The sequence below is a fragment of the Vidua chalybeata genome, chromosome 2, assembly GCF_026979565.1.
Source record: "Vidua chalybeata isolate OUT-0048 chromosome 2, bVidCha1 merged haplotype, whole genome shotgun sequence".
In the NCBI taxonomy this organism is placed as follows: domain Eukaryota; kingdom Metazoa; phylum Chordata; class Aves; order Passeriformes; family Viduidae; genus Vidua; species Vidua chalybeata.
Window position 1 is genome coordinate 24190636 of NC_071531.1, and position 27077 is coordinate 24217712.

General features: G+C 37.4%; 1 protein-coding gene across 2 annotated transcripts in view; it reads right to left on the reverse strand.

The window, feature by feature from the left end:
* Nucleotides 1-305: 305 nt before the first annotated feature.
* Nucleotides 306-27077, reverse strand: part of COL4A1 (collagen type IV alpha 1 chain) — a 120423-nt gene continuing 93651 nt past the window's right edge. Inside the window, exons 34-52 of one of the 2 annotated variants that reach the window (XM_053968639.1) lie at nt 26530-26682; nt 23697-23795; nt 23517-23606; nt 22540-22679; nt 21546-21676; nt 21366-21442; nt 20496-20594; nt 19935-19985; nt 17846-18031; nt 17077-17210; nt 13610-13682; nt 12835-12906; nt 11367-11495; nt 9885-9983; nt 9524-9736; nt 8599-8776; nt 5681-5795; nt 4870-5042; nt 306-3238 (exon numbers count right to left, since the gene is read on the reverse strand). In XM_053968639.1, the coding sequence (XP_053824614.1) occupies nt 3157-3238; nt 4870-5042; nt 5681-5795; nt 8599-8776; nt 9524-9736; nt 9885-9983; nt 11367-11495; nt 12835-12906; nt 13610-13682; nt 17077-17210; nt 17846-18031; nt 19935-19985; nt 20496-20594; nt 21366-21442; nt 21546-21676; nt 22540-22679; nt 23517-23606; nt 23697-23795; nt 26530-26682 (2294 nt within the window). In that variant the 3' untranslated portion in view covers nt 306-3156. Of the gene's footprint in view, nt 3239-4869; nt 5043-5680; nt 5796-8598; nt 8777-9523; nt 9737-9884; nt 9984-11366; nt 11496-12834; nt 12907-13609; nt 13683-17076; nt 17211-17845; nt 18032-19934; nt 19986-20495; nt 20595-21365; nt 21447-21545; nt 21677-22539; nt 22680-23516; nt 23607-23696; nt 23796-26529; nt 26683-27077 lie in introns of both variants that reach the window. The other variant, XM_053968647.1, reaches the window with a different exon arrangement.

Below are 27077 nucleotides of genomic sequence, written 5' to 3' on the forward strand. Positions count from 1 at the left end.
TATCAGAAAAGACACACAGGCTAAGACATCATTTGCTTCAAAATATATATCGGATCACTTAATTATATCATATTATATTATTATTTTGCAGTATATATAGAATTTTTTTTTAACTGAAAACTGATCCATTCCTATTTCAAAAGGAAAATTGCCAGTGACTAGAATGTGTCAAAGTAGAGATGCAGACATGGGAAAATAGTCATATATTCAATAGGGTCATGTTAGCAGATGAGAGACCAAGGTATTTGTTTGTGTGAAGCTGTCCGTCTCAGTGCTACCACAAAGAGAGCAAGGGCACCACCTGCTGTTTTAGAAATGTATTTATTTGGAACATGACAGCGACTCTTCAAGTACTGCACTCAAAAATTTTCTCCTGAAATTGAAGTTTCTGCAAGATGAATAACTGATGAGTTAGCAGTTTCCTTTTCACACGATGAACTTTATTGTAGCCACAACACTGGCCATAAATGCCTGAATATGGGGTACTTAAGAGGTTTTTAAAAGCATGGGCTCTTCCTCACCCAGGGCATCAAAATCTAGCATTCACACATTTTCAGGAGATCTGACTGATATTCAATAAGCACCAAAAAGTTTAGTGACTGATGTAAGAAGAAATAGCATCTTTAGCATGAGAATGGTTTAAGTCATTATATGAGCTGGAGCTTATAGAATAAATAATTACTATTAGATAAGGAAGACATCAAACTACAGTTCAAGCAGTTTTCAAAAATTTTCAAAGGACCTTGTTTCCAAATGCTCCCAATTGAGAAGACAAGGGTTCATACACACCAAGCTGATTTAAACATACATGACAACCTTTATAAACCAAACTGTCTGGCAGTTCTAAGATAATTTGACCATAGCAAATTAAATCCCTAGCTGACCAGGAGATAAAATGTAGAGTGTGAGCAGCAGTTTGGATGCTCTGAGTCAGTGAAGACTCAATTTTTGAATAATTTTTCCTAGATACCACAAGGTACCTTATAGTCTTATACCACCTTATAGTCTTCTCCTCTTCTGGATATCAAGTGTCCTTGAGAAAACCCTGCATGAGGCTGCTCCGGCATAATCAGACTGTTTTATTTTATAGAGTAGAAAAGAACTTTCATGAGGACTTATAAATAATCTTATAAATAAGATTATCAAGTGTCAGAACTTCCATGAGAGTTATGAATCATTGTTAACTGAAATGGCCAATTTCTATGCAGGAGCCTTCATCCATTTGGTCAGAGAATGTCCTGAAGGATTTTAAGTGAAAGCCAAGTTCAAAACAACAGCAGCAGCTGCAGTGTCTTCACAAATTTTGGAAAACAACATGAAACTTTAGCAAATTATGTGCTTTTGCCATGGAAAACGATAGCATGGCCCATTTCCTCTTCAACCAAAGCCAAGATTCACCTTGCCCACTTAAAAGCAAAGTTATATGACATAATTTAATTTTTATCCTGTATAATTCAGTTCTGTTTGTGCATGAAAAATTCAAAGGAAAAGTGAAAATTGTGCATCATTTGATTGATTCCCATGAGCTGAGATGAAGTTAGCAGATTTTTGTAATGTGTTCATATCAAATACATTTCAGTGATAAGTTTCTCATGTTTCATCTATCAGTTTCATTGCTTACAAGATAACAACAGAGGTGTCAGTACAGTGCCCTGTTTCCCCCTTTAGAAGATGCTTTGTACATCTGCAAGATGTGCAAAACAAAAATAATCTATGATTGCATAAAGCTTGTGCATTTATTGGTGGCTTATTAAAAATTAATTAATTGCTGTAAATGAATGCTAATAACAAATTAGTAGAAACTTCTTCCTTCTTCTGTTTTTTTTTTTTTTTTATACAAATAGTTTTATTACAAACTTGAATTTTTAAGAAATACACATGTAAGAAATTACACAAAGGCCTTGGCATTTGCAAAAATCTTTTGATATTTGCATGGTAATAGTCCATAAAACATTTTTGGACACAGATGTGCTCAAACAATGGTATAATTGCATAGAAATTCTTTAGAAATATTTCTGAGGCCACTTTGAAGAATTTTTTTGGCACAATATTAACAAAATTAAGGCCTTATACTTTTAAAAATCAAGTCATTCAGTGTGTGAGTAGTGTTTAAAACCCTGAAAAATATTAAATACAGAATAAAGACTATAAGCTCAAAGCAGGATTTACTATTATAAACACAAATAACTATTAACCTGGGTTCAGTCTCTGCAACTTCAGCATTGAAATGGCTATGTAAAATGAACATTTCACATCATATTTTGGCATTTAACACCTAATTCATGACACTGAAAAGAAGAAAAATTTTGTAAGCTTCTTTTTGAAATTATAAACTCAGAGCTTGATTTGCCTAATGGTTGATACCTATATAAATTACTAAAATATTTATATATATTTTTTTTCTTGACCATTGCTGGATCATTCTTTATTCCACAGGAAAGTTTGTTCTACTGGACAAAGAAGCTGCATAGTACCAACATAGCAGAAACACTTACATGCCTATTTGTGAAGCCAATTTGTCAATGTCTTCTAGATGTAGACCCATTAATACTGACAGCACTAAAGGCTACAAACAGAAGCAAAAGTTTGCAGGATGGCACTCTATGTTGTGAAAAGATGGTTACATGTTGCTTAACCACAGTCTGTAATCCCAAATCTCTTTTTTACATTAGTATTTTTTTGTACAAGAACAATAAGTACATACCCAAGAGTCTGGGATTTTAAGACACTTAGATAACAGTAACAAACTTATCTGGGGAAGAAAAATGAATCTAAATATATAATACAAGAATGAGAAAGGGGGGTCAAACAGTATAAGGCAGAACTGCATACCTCCTAGCACCTTTGCATTTTTTTCTGGATAAATGCTGACTTTTTATTCTATCAGTGCATTGCATTTATATAAAAAATACATATACTTTGATCAAAAGTGCCATTTGGCATGTCAACATTTGAAGCTTATCTTTGTTGTCTCTTTTCTTCTTTAGCAAGGACAGGGCCAGTAAAGCAGTGTGTGTTAGTTATGCAAGTTCCTAAAAGGCACTTTACTGTTTTCATACTGGACAACAATGAGGTACATATGATATATGTCTAGGCTTCATTGCTGTTAAACAAATAGCACCATATTGTGTGAAATTAGTTGAAATTCAAAAGTCATTATGTTCTTCTCATACAGACTTGACAACGGCTAACATTTGAGCGTAGATCCCCAGCTTTCAAGGTTGAGGGAGTCGGTTTCCTATGGAAAGGAAAAATATTAAAAGACCCATTAACAATTTTCAGGTTCACAACTGACAACACCAGCTTGGAATGCAAGTCTCCCTTCCAGTCTCTGCTGAATCAAGAAGGTGTTCCTAAGTTCTCCAGTATGTAATCACTTCCAAGTTTGGTCACAAACTATCATAAGATTAGTTTTAACATCACACACTTACTGAAGAATTCAGTTCTTTCACGAGACGTAACACTTCCTTAACCTAGAGCATCGTCTGTTAAAGCAGCAGTTTGAAAACAATCTAGAATTTAGGTAATAAAATAAAACTGGGCAAAGAAGCTGAAATTTGACTGTTTATGAGTTTCTGCTAACTCTTGTGACTTTAAAGACAAATGAAAAGCTGGCAAAGGAAATTACGTGATGTCATACAGAAACAAAAACCAAAGTCTTTAGTCTCTAACCTGTTATAAGGAATTACTCCTAGCAACTAGAAATAAATAATTTTCAGACAAAGGTGTGCTTGCATTTATAATGCTTTTCATTAAAAAAGATTATGAGTTTACAGGAAATTAAGGAGTATTTGTGATTTCTGATAGCAGGGCAGGTCCCCAGTCTGGGATTATTTTATTAATCTGAGGCATAGTTTGCAGCCAGAAAAGCGTGTGAAGTTGAGAAGTCTCTGGGTAGGACTCGAGGAATGGAAACAACTGTAGTGCTCACTCTAAATTTTCTTCTGACCAGCTTTCCTCTTTCCTAGGGATCCAGGGCTTACCCCAGCGGTGGGGTGGTTGTGGTAGTAGTTTTTCTGATTGATGAGATTATCACAGCCCCAGCGATACTCAGTCTCAGTGTTCAATTTTTCTACCTACTCCACTGACAGCTATCTGATAAACAAAGAGTGAAAACTGGCTAAACAACTTGTTTCGTTCTGAGACAGGCAAGGCAGCATTCACAGATCTAGAAGACATGAAAAGATGAAGGGTAAGAGGAGCAGCCATCAGGACTGTGGTGGAAGAGGGTGATTACCTGCACTCCAGAGGAATGTCTGCTGACCAGTTAAGCTATGCAGACATGGGAACTGACCTATATGCTAACATATTAGTAACATTCATATAGAGCAAATTAGCCTGTGTTGAAAAATACTCATGTGCAGGAGACCAGAAAAAAGCCTATTACCACCAGCTGCACTTTACTCAAACATACTTCCTCTAACATTAGGGAAAGGTAAATAATTCTTCAACTCATTTAGTTTAACACCTGTACAAATTGCAAGTAGTTCTATTATATGTTAACGTCCATTTACAGGAAATGTTATATTTTAATCTAATTTCTATCAGTGTGTCAGCCTATCTCAGTTACCACTTGGTGAATACAATCAGAAACACGGTGGAATTGTGAGCATTGTTAGATGATTCTGAAAAGCAAAATACATGGTACAAATGACACATTGCAAACACTAACTGATGACACATTCATTAATTTCCCAGGAAGCTGCTATTTTTCTTTTCTTTCTGTTACAAAAATAATTAATTACATAAATTAACTGTGCTGGTGGACAGCCAATACTAGAACCTGTATTACACTCAAAAAATACTTCTTTTATTCAGTGATAAGGCTCAACCGAGTCTCAAAGAGTGATAAATAAATCACAAACTTACCTGAACATCTCATTCCTTTCTATAGTGGCAAGCCAGAAGCTGTAAGCATTTGCATAGTAATTGCAGGTGCCCCGGCCATGGCATTCAATGAAGGGAGCGCTGCGGAACTCCTCTAGGCAGGAACCAGGGGATGCCAGGGCCTGGCCAGAGCCCTCCGCACCAGCACTGGTGTGCTAGCAAAAGGCAAAAGCATTGGTCAGAGAGGGACTCTTTACCTCTTCTGCTACAACTTCAATGAACTCTCTCACACAAATATTTCTTCACACTTCTCTCCCTCTGTCCTCTGTTCTGTCCATCTGCTGCTCGGTTTTGTTGCTCAGCTCAAGGAGGAACGAGAAGGCGGAGTTGAAGACTCCAGAGATGGCATTGGGTTCTCTCAGTCAACAGCAGCATGGCACATGAGCAATATCAGCTTCAGGGGCAGCTGTATGCCCAGAAGTCCTTCAGGAGAGGCAGCAGGACTCAAGCTATCTCTGTGTAAGCAACATGCCAGGGCTAGCTCTTGGCCCAGGAGGCATAAGGTCTGGTATGGCTTTTATCTGAATAGCTAACTCAATTCCCACTCCACATCACAGTGGCCTCTCTCCCACTGCCAAGTGCTAACAGCTCTGGATCCAGCTGTGTCTCAGACTATGCCCAATTCTTGCCTGGGAAAATGATCAGATTCTTTTTGAAGTCACTACAAAGGGTGGAGTCACTACAAAGGGTGCCCTCCTAAAACCTGAAGGGACAGTCAGATACTAAATTTCTATAGACCAAAACCCTGAAACAAATGCTTTCCTGAGCTCAGAGTATGTCTCAGTGCACTTACCATAACAAAGGAGTAACCAATCCAAAGTGAACTCCAGCCTTCAGGACAGGGTGGTATTTGAATTGTTTGACTGTGAACAGCTATTACCATAGCAGGAGCTTCACACACAGAGCATCTAGAAGGACCAAGACATGAATGACCTGTGTGCACTTAAGGATTAATAGTTCTTTATTCAGAAGCTACTTTCTTTATGAAATCTTGAAATACAAAATGTTGTCACATTCAAAACCAAAGGAAAATCACAATGTTTCATTTAAAAAAAACCAGCCAACTGGTTCATTTTTTCTTTTTTGTTAATTTCTAATTTGCTTTGTAAACTTCTAATTTCTTCCTTACTAAGAGAGAATTCAACTATTAAGTCTTATTCCTATTAGCTTTCCTATGAGAAAAGAACAAGAGACCTCTGTAAAATACATTTACATGTATTTTTCTTTTTCTAGTCCTGTTTGTACTGAAGTTTCTAAAAGTGCTCAATGTCATGAACATGGGGGCAAATAGCCAAACACTTAAAAGCGGTCTACTGTGATCAGAAACAAGTAACAGCAATTCATCATCCTAAACTTAGCCCTGACTTCCAGAGAAAAAGCCATCTCTCTGGAAAATGTCTTACAATGGGAATCACTGCTAATCTAATCTAATGCAGACTCTTTCCCATGCATTTTCCTTGAAAGTGTTTTTTATTTACATTTGTGGTCTGTTTCTCCAGTAAGAGATTTCCAGCAAAGTAACTTGCACAGTAAACTTCAAAGAAATTCTCCAGAAAGGCATGCAGCACCAGGTCTTTTATTTTAGATAAATTCCTCGTGTCTCTGAACTGCTAGGTTACTGAATAATCCAGTGACCAATCATGCCTTCATAGAATCATAAAAAACCCATGAGCTGGGCTGGAATTTTAATATGGGGGCTGGTAATAAGGAATTTCGTAGATATAATCAGTTTTTTCTTGTACAAATCTTCAACTGGCTGCTGCAGTTAGCAATTACGAAAATTATTCAAAACTAAACAGTCTGATTCCTGTTATCAGAGCAGGGAAAATAATGAAGTGCAAAATGGATTAAGTTGGATTCTGGAAAATGTAGAGAAGCAAAGGTATTCAGAATGAAAGCCTTCTATTTCTGCCTTGTGAAGACTGCTTTCCTACCTACTGCCTTCATCTTTAGTGCAGAGGCAAGAGAGTTATTTTAAGAAACACATCAATGAAAGAGTAAGTTAAAAGAAGGAATGTAAAGTTGCCTCTATTCTTGGAGGTCTGCTTTGCTTCAAGAGATTTCTGGTATTTCAGTAGAAGGCCTTACAGGAAAAGAAGTCCTATGATTCAAGGCATCAAGTGACACTTCTACACATTTTCTACATTTGGACAGGAAAAACTGTTGGTTAAAAAGCAGCAACTAATAAAATAAATTGAAAGAAGAGTCTTCCAAATTCTTTTCTAGTTTTCTAAAATGAATATTACAACTCTTTCACTTGTTGCTACGACTAAAAGGAGAAAAACACATAAGCATACATGCACACACACACATACGTACATACATGTACACACTTACGTGTTCTTATGGTGCAAAAGCTAATCCATAGGCATAAGATAAGGCAAAGGGTTGGTTAGTACCTCCTTCAACAAGAGTTTCAAACGTGACTGTTAAAGGCTATTTTGGGTGCATAATATGGGATGGCATAAAAGGAATATGAATTTCAGAGGTTGGCAATTTGAATTTTTTCTGAAAGTCAAGCCCATTCCATTCACATGCAACGAACAACCAAAAATTTAAGATCAACAAAAGCTATAGTCTTTGCTGAGAATCTTGTCCTCAATCTGCCCATTCATTTTCAAAATATACCAACTTCTTTGGTACTAAACCAAAAGTAAGAATACAGAGTACAACTGCAGATAGAAGTTGGATTCCACTATGCAAAATAAACATAAAATATTTTGCAGTAGAGCCATATAGCTTTTCGAACATCCAGGATATCCAGAATACAACCTACTGCTGATTTGGATTGTCCTTTCTCTTGGATGTACCTGAGAAATCATTACCAGCAATCCCCACTCCCATTCATTAAACATGGCTGGAAGAAGGATCAGTAAGAGCTGATACAGATTAGAAGCAATGACAGAAAGGACAGTAATGCCTATATCTAATGATTATCACTTAAGCTGTAAGTCAAAGATTCCCTTGTCAGATTCATATCTAATGGTGGGGCAGTTTGCCACACTTTCGCTCACAACTATGCCTTCAGCACTGGACATATTATGCCAGAAGAGGTTTTCTAGTGCTCTTAAAATTTCAAATGGACCAAAATTTCAACATGATGCATTAATGCAGAACAGTTATATCTCTGATAAAAGCACCATTCCTTATGCTAGCTGCGAATCTGGAATTATTAAAAAAAAAACTAGATGATTGATTTTGCAATTGTTTCCTTTAATTCAGACAATAATGGCTATATTCAAGCAGAATGTCTAAAACAATGGAAGAAGCCTGTCAGTCTACTGTATGATAAAAATGCTACCATTTTCAAACAAAAGGAAACTGAGCCCTAAAAGGCTTCTAGCTATGGCTAGTCAAAAAACAGAAGTGTTTCGGACAAGAATTGTGAAAAAATGCAAAACTTTTTCTCCTTCAAAGTACATCACAGCTTTTGCAAGACAGTATTTCAAAGTAAATCTTTTCATTTCAATTATACTCAAAATAGGCTATTCTATTTGTTTGGGTTTCCCCCAAAATTGATTTATTTTTGATCAAAGTCTAAACAGGAAACATGCACACTTTGAAACATTTCATCAAAAGAATTCAGACTTTAAATTGAAAGGCAGGAAATAAAAATATACAGATTAAAAACCTTGTCCAGAAAAATAAAGTACCCTGCACTTTTTCCACAGGCTTTTTCACTTTATAAATACAGCAGAACTGAAACCATACCTGCTGATGAATGGTCTGATATTGTCACCAGTGATAGGAGCCATATTCATTGGCATGGGCTCAGGAGTAGACAGCCAGTAGGAGTAGTCATTCCTTGATGCAAAATTACAGACGTTGTTGATATTGCAGAATAAGAAAGGCATGGTACTAAATTTACGAAGACAGCTTCCTGCTGTGCCTGAAATGTCAAGTGAAAGGTTATTTCTTAACAGTTTTGTTAAACCACTGCCAACTGCCTAACAATTATTTCCAGAAGCAGCTAAAAAAGGCAGAGAACACTTGCTGTGGACAGCCCAGTTTTCTCAAGAGGAAGTGAATTCTCTTAGCTTCATGAGGAATGAACAGGACAAGGAAAGGAGTAGTCTAGTCTTGCCTGTAGAGTTACGGAATACGTTAGGTTGGAACAGACCTCTAGAAATCATCTATTCTACTGCCCTGCCAGTTAGATCTGGTTTCTTGGGTCCAGATTTAGTTGAGTTTTGAGGATCTCTAAAGACAAGAAATTCAACCATCTCTCTGTTCCAATGGTTGACCATCAGCATGATAAAAGAGCTTTTATTTATGTTTCACTAAAATGTGTCTCATACTTGTGGTCCATTGCTGCTTCTGTCACTGAGACCCTCTGAGAAGGGACTCCATACTCTCTACCCTTCCTCTAGACAGCTGTAGACTGTAATAAAAGCCCCCCCATAAATATCTGTTAATGCTGAGCAAACCCAGTTCCATCTGACTGTCCAGACCCCATGAGCCATCTCAGTAACTAGGTGTTGTATTCACTGTGATATAGTGAATCATCTTCCTGTTCTGGGATGCCTAGGTCTGAGCCAGAGTAATAACACAGATTTGCTTAATGCAGTTCTACAAATGAGAGCAGCATTTGGTTTGTAATGATTTCTAACTGAATTCTAATTTGATCTCTACTTACCCAGATCTTGGCCATGTGCTCTTTCATTGCCTTGTACATAAAGCAAGGAGTAGCCGTGGTAAATCAGCCTTGTTCCAAACGGACACGATGGTTCTTCAATGGTTTGACTGTGTCTGGTAACAAGGAAGCCATGAGCAACAGATGGTGCCCCAGGTGGGCCCATAGCCCCGGGCAAGCCATCAGGGCCTGGTGGACCAGGAAATCCTCTGGGCCCTACAATACAGAGAGGCTCATTTTATTTCTGCAGACAGCAGTACTCTCCCTACATAACTAAAGAAGTGAAATTAGATACATTCACACCTAATACCATATGTTATTTTCCCATGAAGGAATCAAGTCTTTGAAGAATGCAGGGACTTACCTGGGGGACCAAAAGGACCAGCTTCTCCTTTCTGCCCAGGTTGACCATCAAACCCTGGACTACCAGGTGGTCCAGGTACACCTGAAGGTCCTGTCACCCCTGTGGAAAAACAAGCAATAATTATTTCTGGATATTATGTCATGTTCATTCCAACTTTTTGGTTTTAATACAGCACAGCATAGGTATGCCCCAGCATAAATTAAACTCATGCAGATTCAGTGCATACAGTCCCATACCTAGAGCACATATGAGGGATACTGCAGGCAAAGTGATTCTATAGTAGAGAAGAAAGGAGAAGTAAGGAGAGAGTGTGCTTTTAAAATAACTAGCATTTGCCTGGAATATGAAAATGAATCTCTTCTCTCTCTGCTTATCATATGCCTCAATCAAAAATAGACTGTAAAAAAGTAGGGTCATGAACAGTGGGAAAATGGGTATTCTCTCAGCTTCTTCCCAATTCAGACATATTTTATGTCTTCCCTTTATCAATTTTTATGGATGCTATAAATCCTACATAAACTCAGCAAATCTGACTTCAGGAAAAGGAAGTTAATACCATCAGCACTGTAGCAACATTTCTGTGATTCATCAGAAGCTTTAGACACTCACAGCTTTCCTTTTCCTCATCACCCAAAAAGAAATATTGTGTTGATGTACTGAATTGACTACTAGTGATAGAGCAATGGATTCTGCACAAGCAAACCCATGCTGTGTTCAATCACTGAGACTGTTTCACAGCTATTTCATAAAGGACAGCAGTTGCAGAGTTGCATCCCATCTTCAAGAGAAACCTTTCATATCTACTATATTTACTAGGAAGAAGATATTCATTATCCTCCACTGTAATTCCCTATCAACTCAACATAAGTCATTTAGCAAAAAAAGCTTTCCCTTAGAATCTTAAGCTCCCATTCTCCATGTCCCATCATTCTGAAGGATGTGTCCTTGTGCTAGCATTTCATTTTTCCTACACTTGCTCCATTCCCTTACTTGCTAGTGTGTTTCATTTTTGCAGTTCACCTACTCTTTATAAAAATTGCAATATCTGGACTAAAAGAAGAAACCCAGCACCATGGAACAAGCTTCCTCAGGAAGCATTTTTCATTCCAGGATCAAGTGTTTTTCCTCATGCTTTCTTCTCCCAGAGACACACAGTAATTAAGTTTGGATTCAAGACTAATGACAGAAGACACCCTAACAAATACATTTTGTGGAAAGGATAAGAAGAGTGTTGCAAGTCATTCTGACTACTGCTGATTTCAGATACTGATGTGATGCCTGCAGAGAGCCTATAAAAAAATCACCAGGAAGGAATCTGTTTTGGATGAGCTTCAAAAAGGAGCTTCTTCATCACTGACACAATTTAAGTGGCTTACAAAAATTGGATAATATTATACCAAAAATCTTGCAGTATCTAGCCTACCTTTGGAATATTTTACATTACAAAAAATGTGTTTCTACTGGAAAATTAGAAACTCTCACCTTGTTGTCCTTTGGGACCTGGAAGTCCTGGGAATCCCTTGAGACCAACTGGTCCTACAGGTCCAGGTAAGCCAGGATCCCCTTTAATAAGCTGAAAAGGACCTGGTGGACCTGGTGGGCCTTGTAAACCTGTGGAAATCAACCAAGAAAAACAGCACATATTTAGTATTGCACAATTAAAAAAAAAAAAAAGGCAAAAAAGTGTTACCTTGTATTGCCATTTAGGCACACAGAGACTGGAACCTCTCACAGACAGTCACAAGATATTAACACATCCTAGACTTTACATGTGAATAAAACTGCAAAGCTTCCCAAACAGAAGCCTATCTGTGCTGATATCTCCAGCCAAACAGACTTCTCATGGACTGAAATAGCTGTCTAGACCTTAGGCTGCATGGAGTTGTCTCAGCAAGTTTTCAAATAGCCCCAAGCTGAGTGGTGTAGTTAATATGCTGGATGGAAGGGATGCCATCCAGAGGCACCCTGTCATGCGTGACAGGTGGGCCAATGGGAACCTCATGAAGTTCAACAAGTGCAAGGCCAAGTGCAAGGTCTTACACATGGGCCAGAGCAATCCACAATATCAGTTCAGACTGGGGGATGAATGGATTGCAAGCAGCCCTGCAGAGAAGGACTTGGGAAACACAAGTAGATGAAAAACGGGATGAGTCGGCAATGTCTGCTTGCAGCCCAGAAAGCCAATACAGGGCTACATGAAAAGAAGTGTGGCCAGTAGCGCTCCTTCTCTGCTCTCCTCTCCTAAGAGCCCACCTGGAATATTATATGCAGCTCTGGGGACCCCTGTACAAGATGGGCATGTACCTGTTAGAGCAGGTCCAGAGCAGGGCCATGAAAATGACCAGAGGAGTGGAAGAGATCTTCTATGAAGACAGGTTGAGAGAGCTGGGCTTGTTCAGCCTGGAGAATAGAAGGTCCAGGGAAGACCTTACTGTGGCCTTCCAGTATGTAAAAGGGGCTTATAAGAAAGACTGAGAGAGATTTTTTACCAGGGTCTGGAGTGACAGGACAAGGGGCAGCAGTGTGAAAGAAAGAAGTGTTTACAGGAAGAGTGTAAATTTGGATTGGACTTAAGGAGGACAGTTTTTTACTGTGAGGGTGGCGAGGCACTGGAAAAGAGGTTTCCCAGAGAAGCTACAGAAGCTCTATCCCTGGGAGCATTCAAAGCCATGTTGGATGGGGCTCTGGGCAACCTGGTCTAGTGAAAGATGTGCCTGCCCATGGCAGGCAGGTTGAAACTAGATGATTTTTAAGATCCCTTCAAACCCAAACCATCCTATGATTCTAATCTTACCATTCAGATGCTGATACATGATACCTGGTTTCATATGATGAGTTTTTACACAGAACAAAAGAGTGACGGAGTTATAGCCACAAATAACAACAAATTAATCAAAAATAGCAATTTTACCAAAAAACTGGGGGGAAAAAGCACAAGTCTTCATTATACCTTTAGATCCAGGAAGACCTTGGTCACCTCGCTCACCCTTAAGGCCTGGGAAGCCAGGAGTTCCTTTTGGACCTGAAGTCAAAGGAAATATTTGCATGAAAATTCAGTAATTTCTTGATTTAGAAGGATATGTGTGGAATAATCATGTATGACCCCATAATCTTGAAAAGGATGTGACTTTATTTGCTCAAGTACTTTTTAATTATTTGCAGGAACACAATACAAACACCACCACTAAGTCACAAAAGAAATGATGACTGAAAAGAAATTCCTCTTATTTTTTTCTCTTACTTCTCCTCAAAGTTCTTTTACTTTAATAATATCATTCTCTAGTTTAAAAGCATTATGTTTTTTTCTATTAATAACTGTATTTTTTATACACCTGGTGTTTTCACGTACACGATGGTGACACTAGCAGGAACATGTTCAACAAGAGAAGACATACAGAGCTTACTTCCTCACATATAGATATAACATTTACCAATTCTCATGAAAATCTCAAAGATTCTTGACTGGTAGCATCTAACAATCGATTTTACATCCATCTTTTAAAGAAAGTGCACATTTAATATTTGCAATGAAGAATAGGCAAGAGACAAAAAATCTTAAGAAAAATCTCAATGCTTTTGTATGTTTTTTTACACAGCTTTCAGTGTCCTGTTCAGTAATTATTAACACAGAGTCAACATTCTTTGGGCATTTCTTTTGAGAGAGGAAGGATGTGAAAGAGATATTTTTGCATACTTTTCAGGAGTATGTTAAGTTTTCTCCTCACCTGGAGCACCTGGAACTCCTGGAGGTCCAAGATCACCCTTTGGACCAATATCTCCTGGCAAACCAGGACTACCCTGCATAAAAGAAAACGTGAAATATAGTCATCCTACACTATTACAATATGGCTCTCAAATAGGCTGTGTATTACTGGAAACCTATGAAAAAAAAATATAATATGAGAAATCCATTAATTTAAGAAATGGCCATTCTCTCCCTTGATTAGCTGAGAAGCTTCTCCTACAGGAACAGGAGTGACACTTTGCTCTTTCTAAACTATTTTTTGTCTCACAAAGATACCAGACCAGAATGAGGTCCTACTAGCACTGCAGCCAGTAAAAAAGTTGTCAACCATAGACCATATTATTATGAAAAACATCTGTAAGCACAAATCTCAGGAGATATTAATTTCAATGCAGTCCCAGCAGGCGGCTGCTAGTTAGATAATTAAATGGGGTAGTTCTAGCAGACTTGAAAACTTCTATATTCACACATGGGATGAAATTAAATATGCTCAAAAATTTATAATTCTCTGAAGATTTTTACTTTTCAACAGGGCTAAAACACTTAAGGACTTAAAACACTGAAAACACAATGGGGAACTCCTCCTTCTGCCTTCACCATTCTAAACGGTAGCCCTGAAATTAATGGTAACTGTAAGTTCACTGTAGCCTCACTTCAAGGAAAACCAAGACCCTTTTTCAAAAGACACTGTAAATAGTTAGATGTTTAAATGGCTGCCAATTTCCTTTTCTTCTTTTGTCTGTTGCAGATCATCTGCAAAAAGCTTGTAAGTATAGTTTAGAGTTTCTCCCTGGCCGATTTGGTATGACGGTTATAGTTCACTACATAATAAAACATGGAACACAGGTGGAGGAAAGAAATAAAATCCCTTTGCTAAGCAACCTACCAACCAGAAGCTGGAGATGTGAATTGAACACCCAGTGAAAAATAACACCAACAGTAGAAGTCACCTTATCATATTTACAGAGCAGTAGAATAGGCACACAGGAGTGATTTTTCATTAAGTGCAAGTTAGATGTTTATATTAAGGTGAGCAGAACAACAAATGTCTAATTCTTGTCACTGTTTATAAAAGGAGAAGAGATTACTAGTTCAAAAATGGATGCCAGTTAAACTTCCAAAGACTCCAAAGTTAAACAAAAGAAATGCTACTCTCAAGAGTGCTAAGGAAGGCATGAATGAAGTAAGATTTGCTGGTTTCCTCCAGTCACATAGTCACAGCATAGAGGATTGTTTAAAGAAATGGCTGTCTCTATGTATCATAATACATGAACTTCTGAAGCCCAAAACAGGAGGGCTAACTTTCATTCAGATGGCACTTATGAATTCATCACATTAAAAGAGAGGGGTTTTAAATATATATATATATATATATATATATATATATATATATATATATATTAGGTTATAATTATAAAAAATATTTATAAGAGGAGTTTATTGGAAGCTTTCCATCAAAATATGCTTCCCATAACAGTATGCGTTTCCTAAACTTTTCTTTCTCATCAGATACAGCTTGGTAAATAACTTTTTTGGATCTGTTCCAAACAGAACAAAACTATTTCAGGAAAATGTTTCTTCTCCCATTTCAACACTAAAATGAACAGGAAAAAACCCATGAGATTTGCATTTCACAGTCTGATCTCTGCATTTACTTTTTTTGGATACAATTTTTGGACAGATTGTGTCACTCATGTTGCAACAAAATCTCCAGTCTGATATAGGCAACCATGTACCTGGAGACCTGTATGAGCAATTGAACCATAATCAGAGCAGGAGCCTGCGGCACTGGGGACATTAGAAACTCATCTTAGTATGTATCACCAGAGGAAGCTTAATATTTAATATCACTCTCACTGCAGCAGTTCACACTGAGTTAACAACCCACTACTATGAATTATGGCTCAAGGATAGTGAAACATTTTTTCTGATTGAAGGCATGGAATCAAAACCCTTAGGCATTTCCCATTCTTTCTCAGCAAACAGTCTCAGAATAGTATATCAACCAGTGAAAAGCCTTACAATTTCCTGGGGTATAGAAATTTAGCTCTCTGCAAAAGTAGTGCAAATTGTTAAACTAGGGAAAATATACTGGAGTGTTATGCTGGAATTTACTATCTTCAGAGCTGGTATGGTATGGTACAGTATGGTGTCAAATTGAAAAAGGTCTGAACATGGAAGCAAATCCTTCATGTCTCTGTGAAGTGACTCCTGGATGCAGAAAAAGATGCACTAGATCTTTGCATTATCAAGAATAAAGTGGACCTTTAAAGTCCTGCATTTCCTATCAGGACTTTATTCCTGAGTCTTTCTTCCTTTTGTACACTAGGACTTTTCTCATCCTTTTTTCCATAAATATTATTTTATTGTTATTCTTGTCCTTTTTTTAATAGAATCATTAAGATTGGAAAGTACCTCTAAGATCATAAAATCCAGCCATTAACCCAGCACCACCATGTTCACCACTAAGCCAAACACTTCAAGTGTTATATCCACACATTTAACACTTCCAGGGATGGTGACTCCACCACTTCCCTGGGCAGCTCATTCTAATGTCTGACCACTCTTTCAGCAAAGAAATTTTTCCTAATATCCAATCTAAAGCTCCCCTGGCATAACCTGAGGCCATTTCTTCTTGTCCTGTCATTTGTTACTTGGGAGAAGAGACCGACCCCCATCTGGCTACAACTTCCTTTCAGGGACTTGTGGAGAGTGATAAGGTCCTCTCTGAGCCTCCTTCTACTCTGGGCTAAATGCTCTCCATTCCCAGCGTAGTAGGAAAGAAGGAATGAAAAGTTAAAAAATAGAGCATATTTTTCAGTGTGGAAAAAGGGACCATACACCCTGAGAGAAAGCATATAGAAGACAAACTATTCTGGGTGACTGTCCTATTCTACTTCATTCTCGCTAGTATACTGAAAAGTGACTATTTTAGGCCAGGGAAAGTGAATAATATATGACAAAAATGTATTAATAGTATTGCCTGTTTGTAGTTCTAAATCAGCAGCAATATTTCATCACTGACAGTACTGAAACTGCACTTTATTTGAGAGCCTTCATAACAAAAGCAAACAGTTCAGGTATTTTCAGAAGGCAATTTATCATGAAATATGCAACCTTTAAAATTAACTACTAATGCATTTACCAGATTTATAGATGTGCTTCAGCCATCCCATGCTGTTAAAACACTGTAAATTATATTTTGGGTGTTGTATGTTACCACTCACTATCTATAAATTTCTAATAAATTCATTAGCTCACTGGGGCAGCCTTTCCAAGGAGAGCACTGAAATGCTTTCAAACTGACTTTACATCATCAGCAGTGAGTGCAAAGGCACTTTGAACATAAAATATCATTGTTTTGAACAAGAAACTGTATGATTAATATATCCATGAATTACAAGAATAAGCTTTCAGCAAATCTGGAGTGTACTGAAAGTAACTTACTGGCATTCCTTGGAAACCCGGATCACCTTTCATTCCTGGACCCCCAGGAGTCCCTGGCCAGCCATTGCTCCCTTGCTCTCCTTTGGCCCCTTTCAGACCTGGAGGTCCTGGTGGCCCCATTGGACCCGGTACACCTAAAAACCAGAAGAAAAGAGTATTTAGTAGCAAAATTGGCTTACAGCAGTATCTGATGGAGGACAAACAGCGTCTACAGATGGACAGAACCAAAATAATTGTCGTAACATTTCAAGAAAAGAGGTGGGAGAATCTGTTGCAGGGAGACTCCTCATCCAATCATCTCTCAGCCTGTAGCTGATAGAGGCAGTTTTCCACATGTGCAGAACAAGCAGATAGTCCATCCTCAAGCATAAACATGCTAAAGATATTTTGTATCTCCTCCTTAGCCTCTAGCACAGTCCACTGCCATGGAAAGGCCAAGCTGGGTCATTTTTAAATACATAAATCTCCAGTACACAGGAACATACAGCTATGGATGCCTCAAAACAGTAAATAAAGCCCATAGGGAAACATGGAAATGGGAGGCAACCTTCTCAACACTAGAAAGATTTCTGGACGAAGCCAACTGCTTGAGGACATAAAAACAGCCTGTTCTAGGACATACTGCCAAAACTGCCTGTGAACAAAGGCTTTTCTCTGACCTGGAAGAAGAGGAGAAATGAAGATATGCAATATTGATTGTATTATTAATGAATTAATTAGGCGAGCCTCGATGAACAGCAATACTTTAATACTAAAGATAAAGAATTACCTGGAAGACCAGGTTGGCCTTGGGGTCCTCTGTCTCCTTTAGGGCCTTCAATTGCACTGCCTGGTAGCCCTGGAAGACCTTGGCTCCCTTTAGGGCCTGGTGGACCTGCATATCCTGGTTCCCCTTTCAGGCCTGGGATCCCTGGACTTCCTGGGGATCCTGGAAAACCCACTTCGCCTTTTGCACCTGAGATTTGAAACAAACACAGAACATGATTAGAGAGAAGATCACAATCACTGAAACCTTCTGCCATATTATCCACTCATAGTAAGCTTTATTCTTTCTGAAAACACTGACTTTAACTTTATACATTTCTATAAAAATGCGAAACTTCAGGGAAACGGTATGATTCTTCACATTATGATATAAAATATGAGGAAAGTAGTTTGACTGATACACCTTTTCTTATCTAAACTCATCACTGGGCTATTTTTAGTTACTCTTAAAATAGGTTAACATTCAGCATCCCTCTACCACTCCTTACACAAAGATTATAAAGCCCCCAAACCCTTACTCCACAGCAATTATTATTGTTGTAGTCAAGTAATGGATGCTGTGCTTGACTAAGCACAAAAGGTCTTGCTCCTGGAGAAAAATGGAATACTTTTTTACTAAGATCTAGATTTAGACCCGTTGTACTTACTTTCAGGATTGTACAAATAGTTAACAATTGCAATTCAATCTAGACTGAGCAAAAGAATATAGAGTAACTGGTATAAGTACAATAATAAAAAAAACCCAAAATGTATAAAGAACACTATCCCTGGCTCTCCGCTTGAGCAGAACAAGGTTTTTAAATCTTGGACTTGTTTCTTAGGAACTACCAAAGAAATACCTTTATAACACAACTTATTGAAGTGGAATATATATTTACCCTAAACTCAGATATTTTTAAATAAGCTGAGCTGACAAAATGAGAGATGGGGAAGGTGAGAGAAGTGTTCTCATAATCTAGTGCTCTACATGTCTACCGAGCTATGATTAGAAAATTTGCTAAATTTATTAAGTTCTCTAACATTAGGGCTTTCACAGTAGTTAATGACTGTTAATTAGTCTAAGATGGTAAATAAAAGATATTCTGAAATTCTGGTTTATCACTTTGGATTGTCCAGACAAGTTTCCTCTATTAGTAGAATGAATGAGTGAATTAGGGCATTGATATTTAAAGCTATGTAAGTTCTTCAAAATCTGCCATGTCATGTTAATTTCATGGATGGACTAGTTGAATTGTTTGTGTTTTCCACAATGGAAAATTGTGGATGGTTAAAATTGAAAATTCCCCCGTTATACACAATTTTCTTTATCAACAGCAGTTTGACATTTCTTCACTACTGTATCTGCTGCAGCCTAGTGTCTAGGTATACTTGTTTCATAAAATGGAGCATGGTGCATTACAAACACCTTGAACAAGCACTGACTCAATCCAATCAAACCATTCTCACGGCACAGTGTAGTGACACTCTTTTCAAAGAACATAAGGGGACTTGAATTCTCATAGTCATGCAGCTGTACCCAAGCTATAAAGTCCTGAGCCCCTGTAATAAAAATTTTCAGTGAGCTCTCAGCAGGACTCTGCTATCTTTTACATCTCTGCACCATGCTCCTGTGCATAGCTTAGACATGCTCTATTGAAATATAGTAAATAACTATTTTAGCAATTAATACATCTGGGCCGCAAAACAAATTCAGGCAAAAAAATTACTACAGTATCCTGGTCACAAAACCACTGCCTATAGCTGTCTGGTGCACAGAGCCTCACTAAATTTTGATTCTTGCAAAATTAGTAGGAAAACAGAAATACTTGGAGTCAAACGCACAGCACACAAATATGGGAGTTATTTATATTACCTCACCACACCACAGCTTGCAGTGAATTCCACACTATGAATAATTACCTATTTTAGGGTATATCTAACTCCAAGATGTTGCCACTGTAACAGAAATCAGTATTTGAACCTCTCAGTGCTTCTGCCTGCTCTGAGAAGGCATAGGATGCAAAAGAATGAAGTAGAAAGTATGTCTGCATTACAGAATTATGGTTATAGTATGTTGGGAAGGAGGTTTAGAATTGTTTAAGTAAGTGTTTTACCTTTATCTCCCTTTGCACCGGGAAATCCTGGAAGTCCCCTACCTGGAAGACCTGCAGTACAGAGACAGCAAAAAATGAGAAGGTGGGAAAGTACTTATGTTTAACCTGTAATGAATAAAACTCTATTATGCAAATACAAACTCCAAATGAATGGCTTATGCAAAAGTTCTTCAGGGCAGAGGCTGTTTTTGTTATGTACTGGTATTGTATTTAGCACAATGGGTCCTGTATGACTGAAAACCCTACCCAAAGAAAAGGCAAGGCTGCTCCACTATTTCACAGCTAAGTTTCAGGCTGAAATTAATGCCAAAACACAATTCTTTAAAGTATTACCAGCCTTTGTGAAATAAATTCTTTCAATATTACATTGATTAAACACAGTTGCTCATCTAAATGATCACACTGCAATGCTGGATGATCGCAAGACAGCAATACTGACTTTATTTTCTAAGGTTTCATCCAAAGGACTCAAAACCAGTACACACCTCTACCAGCTACTCTTGTGTAGCCTGTGTCTGTGCATTTTCATACCATGGGAACTGAAGATGACAGTCACAGTACCTTGTTCACCCTTTGCACCAGCTGCACCTGGAATCCCATCATAACCTGGTTCACCCTTCTGACCAATGGCACCAGCAGGACCCGGAACACCAGGTTCACCTGAAAAATCATTGACATTTTCATTTGAACTATGACGGTTTTTTTCCTCTCCTGAAAAACTTTACTTTTTCTTTCACTCCCACAAAGACCAAGCAGATATTGCATGACGCCTTCAGTGTGACTTTTCACTGAGTTTACTTCTGAATTAAATCAGTCTGAGACAGGGCTCAAGTACTAAAGATTTTGACACAGCTAATTATAATGAATCTCAGTGAGTTTAGAATGCAGGACCTCTACTATAGACTTGTGAACAGCACAGTCCATTGTCCTGTAGATGATGTGTCCTGCAGCCAAAAAACTGAGAACAGAAGACTCCAAGATCAAAAATGTTCGTAACAGCAATGGATTTACTCTCTTCCATTCTTATTTCCTTTCTAACAACAGTGAAATGCTGATAATGTGGTGATTCAGGTTTGGGCATAAAGATCAACTGAATTGTTTTTAAATTAACTCAGAAACAACAGAAGTAATGTCTGTAACAACAACTGATCTTGTGGAAGGTGGTAAAATCTATTCCTCTAACAGTGCAAAAGAAATATGAGCCCCCCACTAAACTGACACATATTTATCTAGGAAATATGTCAATATTGTCAAGCAATGTCTTTTTTGCTTATGAAATGAACAAATGCACTGAAATATCTGAGCAAAATTAATGTTGAATTGTTTTATCCACTGCCTGGAGACAAACAATATTTTAAGAGTCCTTTGGTGGTTTATATATATACATATATATATATATATATATATATTTTTTTTTTTTTTTTTTTTTACCTGGTTCTCCTTTTAAACCTGGAATCCCACTTAAGCCAGGAAGTCCTTTTTCACCCTTTTCTCCATGGCGGCCAGGGCTTCCTAAAGAAAAGAAGAAAAATGTGTTTCCATGTGGGATATTTGATATAATTTTTACTTTAATTTTTCACTGCAGTTTCTGTTTTGCAAAAGTATAAACACTTGCCTGGAAATCCTGCCATGCCAGGGGATCCTTTGGGACCTGGGGCACCCGGCATTCCAGGAATTCCTGCACTACCCTTTTCACCCTTATCTCCAGATACCCCTGGACTACCCGTTCTTCCTGGTTCTCCCTAGAAGAAGCAGCACACATAAAATCCATTAATTCAGAAACAGTTTTTCCTGTATGTAGTGGTAGATGTCACCCCTCTTATCCATCTGAATTTAAAGAATTCCGTTGTTTTTCCACTCCTGCACAATGTAATTTAGTATTAACTTTGGTGTTAAATTCCACTATCAGAGTTTTTTAACTAATCTAGCAATTGCTTAAGACCTACATATGAAAATGAGCAGTCTTCTATGCATTTTTAGGATGGTTGTACAAAGTCTTTTCAAAATTAGCATTTTAACTTATTACACTTCATCATCTTAAAAAAAGTCTTTTTTTGAATCCTCAGTAAGTTTGCTACCAGATTAGCACGTATTATTTTTACCATTTTTACTTATAAATTCATTATAACTCCCATTGTACTGCTAAGAAAAGGAATATGAAACAAATGAGAATCCTATTAGATACTACTAGAGATTAAATTAAACTTTACAGACAGGGTTAATACAGTTCACTTTTCAGTAGTATCTGAGTACTGTATAGCATCTTTGTAGAAGTACAGTAACATTATTTTAGTGTGATTATTTTTCCTGATTGTAAAATGCCCTTTTCACATTATTGACTTAGTATTTTTTAAAGCTCTTCCCCTTCCTTACATTTCTAGTACTGTGAATTAGATTATTTTGAGCAGAGATAATAAAATAGAACACTGGAGATATTGGTTCCATCAAACAGAATGCACCTAAACCTGTACATATGCACACCTTTCAAGTTCTTCATAAGGCAGTTAAATTACCATAATAGAAAATATAAGAAAACAGCTTAAAGGCCAACAGCATCTTTTCAAGTGCTTGGTAGAGATAATAAAATCTTTAGGGGTATAAATACCTTTTCACCAGGAGCCCCTGGAAAGCCAATTCCAGGAAAACCTGGTGCTCCTTTGTCTCCTTTTTCACCTTTTTGCCCAGGGAACCCTGGTGTGCCTGGTGAGCCTGGTACTCCAGGAAGACCCTTTTCTCCAGGTGTTCCTAGTAAAGGGGAGGGGAAAATGGGTGCATCAGAACCAATGGTACCCTAGTAGTGTTGACAGTGATGTTTCAGTGTTGCTTTAGCTATTCAGAACTATAAAAGTAAGTAAATTCTCTTTTGAGATTCACTCTCTAAATTATCAACTCTACTCATAGAAGACAGTTATAATCTTGGATTCAGAGTAAATAAAGATTTTGCTAAAAATATGAACTGAATAAAACTTTATTTTTATTTGAATAATTTCTAATAGTACTACAGAGACAAAGTGACTCTTCTACTGCATATGTTTTCTGTCTTCTTTTACCATTTCAGACTTTCATGTTTAATTTCCTAAATATGCTAGACACAAGGCTGTCCCAGTGGAGACAAAGTTTCCATGTAGAGTTATAGGTTCTTCTCCATTTTATTCTTTACCAATTCCTTCCACAACAACATTATTCCCAGACCCATACAGTCCATAATTGACACTCAGTGCACAGCAACTCACCAAACCTTTTAGAATGGGGAAAATACACAAGTAGCTTAATGCAGTTCACAGAATATCAGAGAAAGAGACAGACTAACAGGCACCACTCAAAAAACTGCCTGCCTGAAACAAATACAGAAAACCTAAAGATCCAGCTAAAGGATTGAACATAGAAACTTAGGAAATCATCCTATTATTTGTATATCACAATAGGATTGAAAATAAATGTTCCAAAAGCCTAACATTCAGTCACTGCAAACAGTGCAATTGTTTAGTAGATCTACACCAACAAATATTCCATAGAGTTGTCTCATAATGTTCTATATTAACTTGAGGAAAAAAATAAGAAGAAATTCCTAGCAATCAGTACCTGGCAGACCCATTTCACCAACCGATCCTTTTTGTCCTGGAACTCCTGGATCCCCTGGGTACCCTGGGGGGCCTTGATCACCTTTTGGTCCTATGGGCAAGAGAGAAATTAAAAATTCCATCATTAACAAGGTTTAAAATACCTGACAAACAGTCTGTCTGCTGTTAGCTTCAGACATACCTGGTTGTCCTGGAGTACCAGGTTCACCATCTCTCCCTGGAATTCCTGGTTCTCCATAATCCCCACGTAGCCCTTTTTCTCCTGCTGCTCCATGGTCCCCTGGACACCAAAAAGAAAAACACAGTGAGATCAGTTTTATTACAATTTACTATAATTACATATAGTAATCCTTCTAGTTAATTTTTGATCACTGCTGCTTCTCTCTGCTGAACAAGGAAATGGCTGAGTAAAACACAACTTTCCAATCATTAAACCAGTACTGAGAAAAGACTGAAAGCTATTGCAATTTTATGGGTATCTGTGCAAATTACAAAGCAAGTTATATCTATAAAAGAAATTGGAATGAATGTGGGTTTGAGTTAGATTAATGAGTTATTTGAAAAGTGGCTGACAGATGTTAACAGAAATTATTGATTTGACTGTTCAGCTCTCTAAAAAGGCACATGTGAACAACTACTAAACAGTCAGAAATTTGCTGTTTTCCCTGTTCCATTTAATGTTAAAGCACCTTCAGAAGGCTTGAACTCTTACTGACTAGTGTGCCTCTTCAACTTTATGTACATGCCTAGTGTTCATAAACAATTCTGTTAATGTTGCATAGAGCTGAAGGACAACAGTGACTGAAGATAAGTCACTGAATGTTTTTAAGTAAGCAGCTTTTATTAAAAACATTTCAAGATGTCCAAACCCAAATTTTTTCATTAAGCATCACTGATAAAATGCCATAAAAATTCTGTGTCTTCTCTGCGCAGTTTGTATTTCGGAAGCTTCTAAAAGCATTACCATGATATTCATGTCTAGAGGAATGAAGGCAGCCAAAAGATCAGTAAAGTTATGGAGTATAACTAAATTATTTTTCTCTGCTGATACTAAGTATCTTTTGGTTGGAGAGGATGAGATAAGAGCAGAAATTTGCAGGCTGGGATCTGTTTGGAACTGACTCTTCCAGGCTGCATGAGCCAGGCCAATCTGTAGAGCGCATGTGGTCAGGAAAAGGTAGAGCATAGAAGTTTGCAAGCACACATTGTTAGTGCTGGAGAGATTAGTAAATTAGAAACCAAAGAAATTAACCATTTGAATTTCTCAGCAAAGGTTTCTTTATTTGCATGTAACAAGTGTGCCTAATTTAGATTTCTAGAAACAAAATTAAATCAATCATCCTACATGCCAATAGTAGATAAGGAAATAGTAAAAACAACCTATGTGGTTTTAAGACTTTACATACCACTGTACATATCAAGATCAGAAACAAATGAGAAAAAATAATCTAGATGAGATCTTTATAAGCAGGGAGCTTCATTAAAAGTACTCTCAGAAGGGCAGTAATCTCAGCTGAAGGGCAGATGTACTCCTCACTTGCTGACGCCCTCCCCTGCAGTCCCTGGCTGCCCAAGCTGCAAGGCACTACTTACCCACATGCCCAGGTTTTTCTGAGACCCAACCAGAACACGTGAGCCCAGATCTCCTTCTGACAATTAGCCAGGACATGGAGATAAGAGGTAGCTAAGACTGGGATATTCTCCTGTTTCCACAGTTCAAATACAACATAGTATAGTTATTAGTGATTCACTGTCAAACTGGAAAGGAATCTGCCCTAGATGACACTCAAAAGGAAAGGCTCAAAAAGAGGACAGGATTAGACTACAGAAGGATTTTGAAGAGTTGGAGTGAAGCTTGAAAATCATCACAGTGAAAATCAAAAAGTGTAATGCACCTCATGTGTGATAGAAGTCAAAAACACACATACAAAATGAAAATTTATTACACAGGCAGTAGTCCAGAACTAAGGGACTAAGAATTATTGCTAATCACAAACTCAGTCAACTATTGTTTCAAGAAAGGGAAATTTCATTCTAGCCAGGTCTGAGTTGAAGTTCTTTGCTTATTTCAGCAATGTGCACTCTTACAAGGATGCAGCCAAACTGGGGAGAAATCAGAAAGTACAAAAAGAACAATAATTGTTTCAGGAAAATGATACACTATTAAAGTCTGAAGGACTTGGTTGAGGGAAATTAAACACCACAAGATCTCAGTAGCTCCCTTCTAAGCTCAACACTTCCATTTTAACAAAAACAAATTACCATTTATTCAAAACTCTTATGTTTTTTAATAAAAAGCAATTTATAGTAAGATGAACAAATATTAAAAATATGCAAAATATACACATTCTTTTCTTTGAAAAGAAATACCAGCGAGGAAATTATTTCAAACAACTAATTTACCAATTAGCAGTAAAACTAAAAATCCAAGAAGAATATTATCTAAAAAAGCTAACAAATCTATAACCACGAAGTTTCTGAACAGAAAACTGATTGCCTTTCTCCTGTGTACTTCCAGATATTTCTAAACTGACGTAAGTTGATCTGTTGATATCAGTGATATAAATGCATTTCTTTCCTGAGTTTTCTTCAGGTCACAAGAAACATGTGTCAAAAAAAGCTGTTCACTTTTTTTCTTACACTATCAGTTGATCATCATGGCCACAACTGCAAGTTTTACGTGAAAGACAGCTTTTCCCATCTGGAAAGCTCTAGTTTTACTTTTAAAATTTCTTTTATTTTCAGAGAATCTTGTAATTAAAGAGGTAAAATCAATTATAAAAGGACAAATTGAATCTCTTCTATTCAAACAAAACCCTTCTGCTCTGTGATTAATCTTTTTTTCTACAGAGTTGAAAAACACCAGAAAAATATCTATATTTGCTGTGTGAAACTCTTTAATTTTATTTTAAAAACTGTTCCCTAAAACTAACACAAAACTGAATTAAAAGTATTGCTGCTTGGTAGTATATGAGTGTTAATTCCACTTCTTCACAGTTAGCGAATAAAGTTACCTTTTTCTCCTTGATCTCCCTTCTGGCCTTTGAGGCTAACCATGTCCATGTTGTCTATTGTTCCAGGTTTTCCTGGGAGACCAGCTTCACCTTTATCTCCCTTAACACCAGGATCACCCTGTGGTCCAATTACACCTTTGAAACCTTGGCTACCTATAAAGAGACAGCACTGAATGTTGTAGGGGCATATAAAACTTTGCAAGAATATTTAGTAGACAACAACAAATTAAAATAGCTATTTATTCAGATTTTGAGCACCAAAAACCATGTTCTGGAACAGCTCCTATGAATTTTTTTTTATACTTCACAATAGCTCTGTCAGAAAGTTGACACATTTTTCCCACTTCACAGCCATTAATTTTAGACTCTTGAAACAATAAGGACAGGAGTTTGGCAGTAATACAGAGCATTATCTGAGGCTCTTAATTAAGACCTTCCTGCTGGCTTGTAATAATTTCAAATAGTGTGTTTTTCTTGGAGTAATACCTATAGCAACCCTATACCTAGCAAACCCTTACGTTCTTCAAGAATGGATCAAAAATCATGTT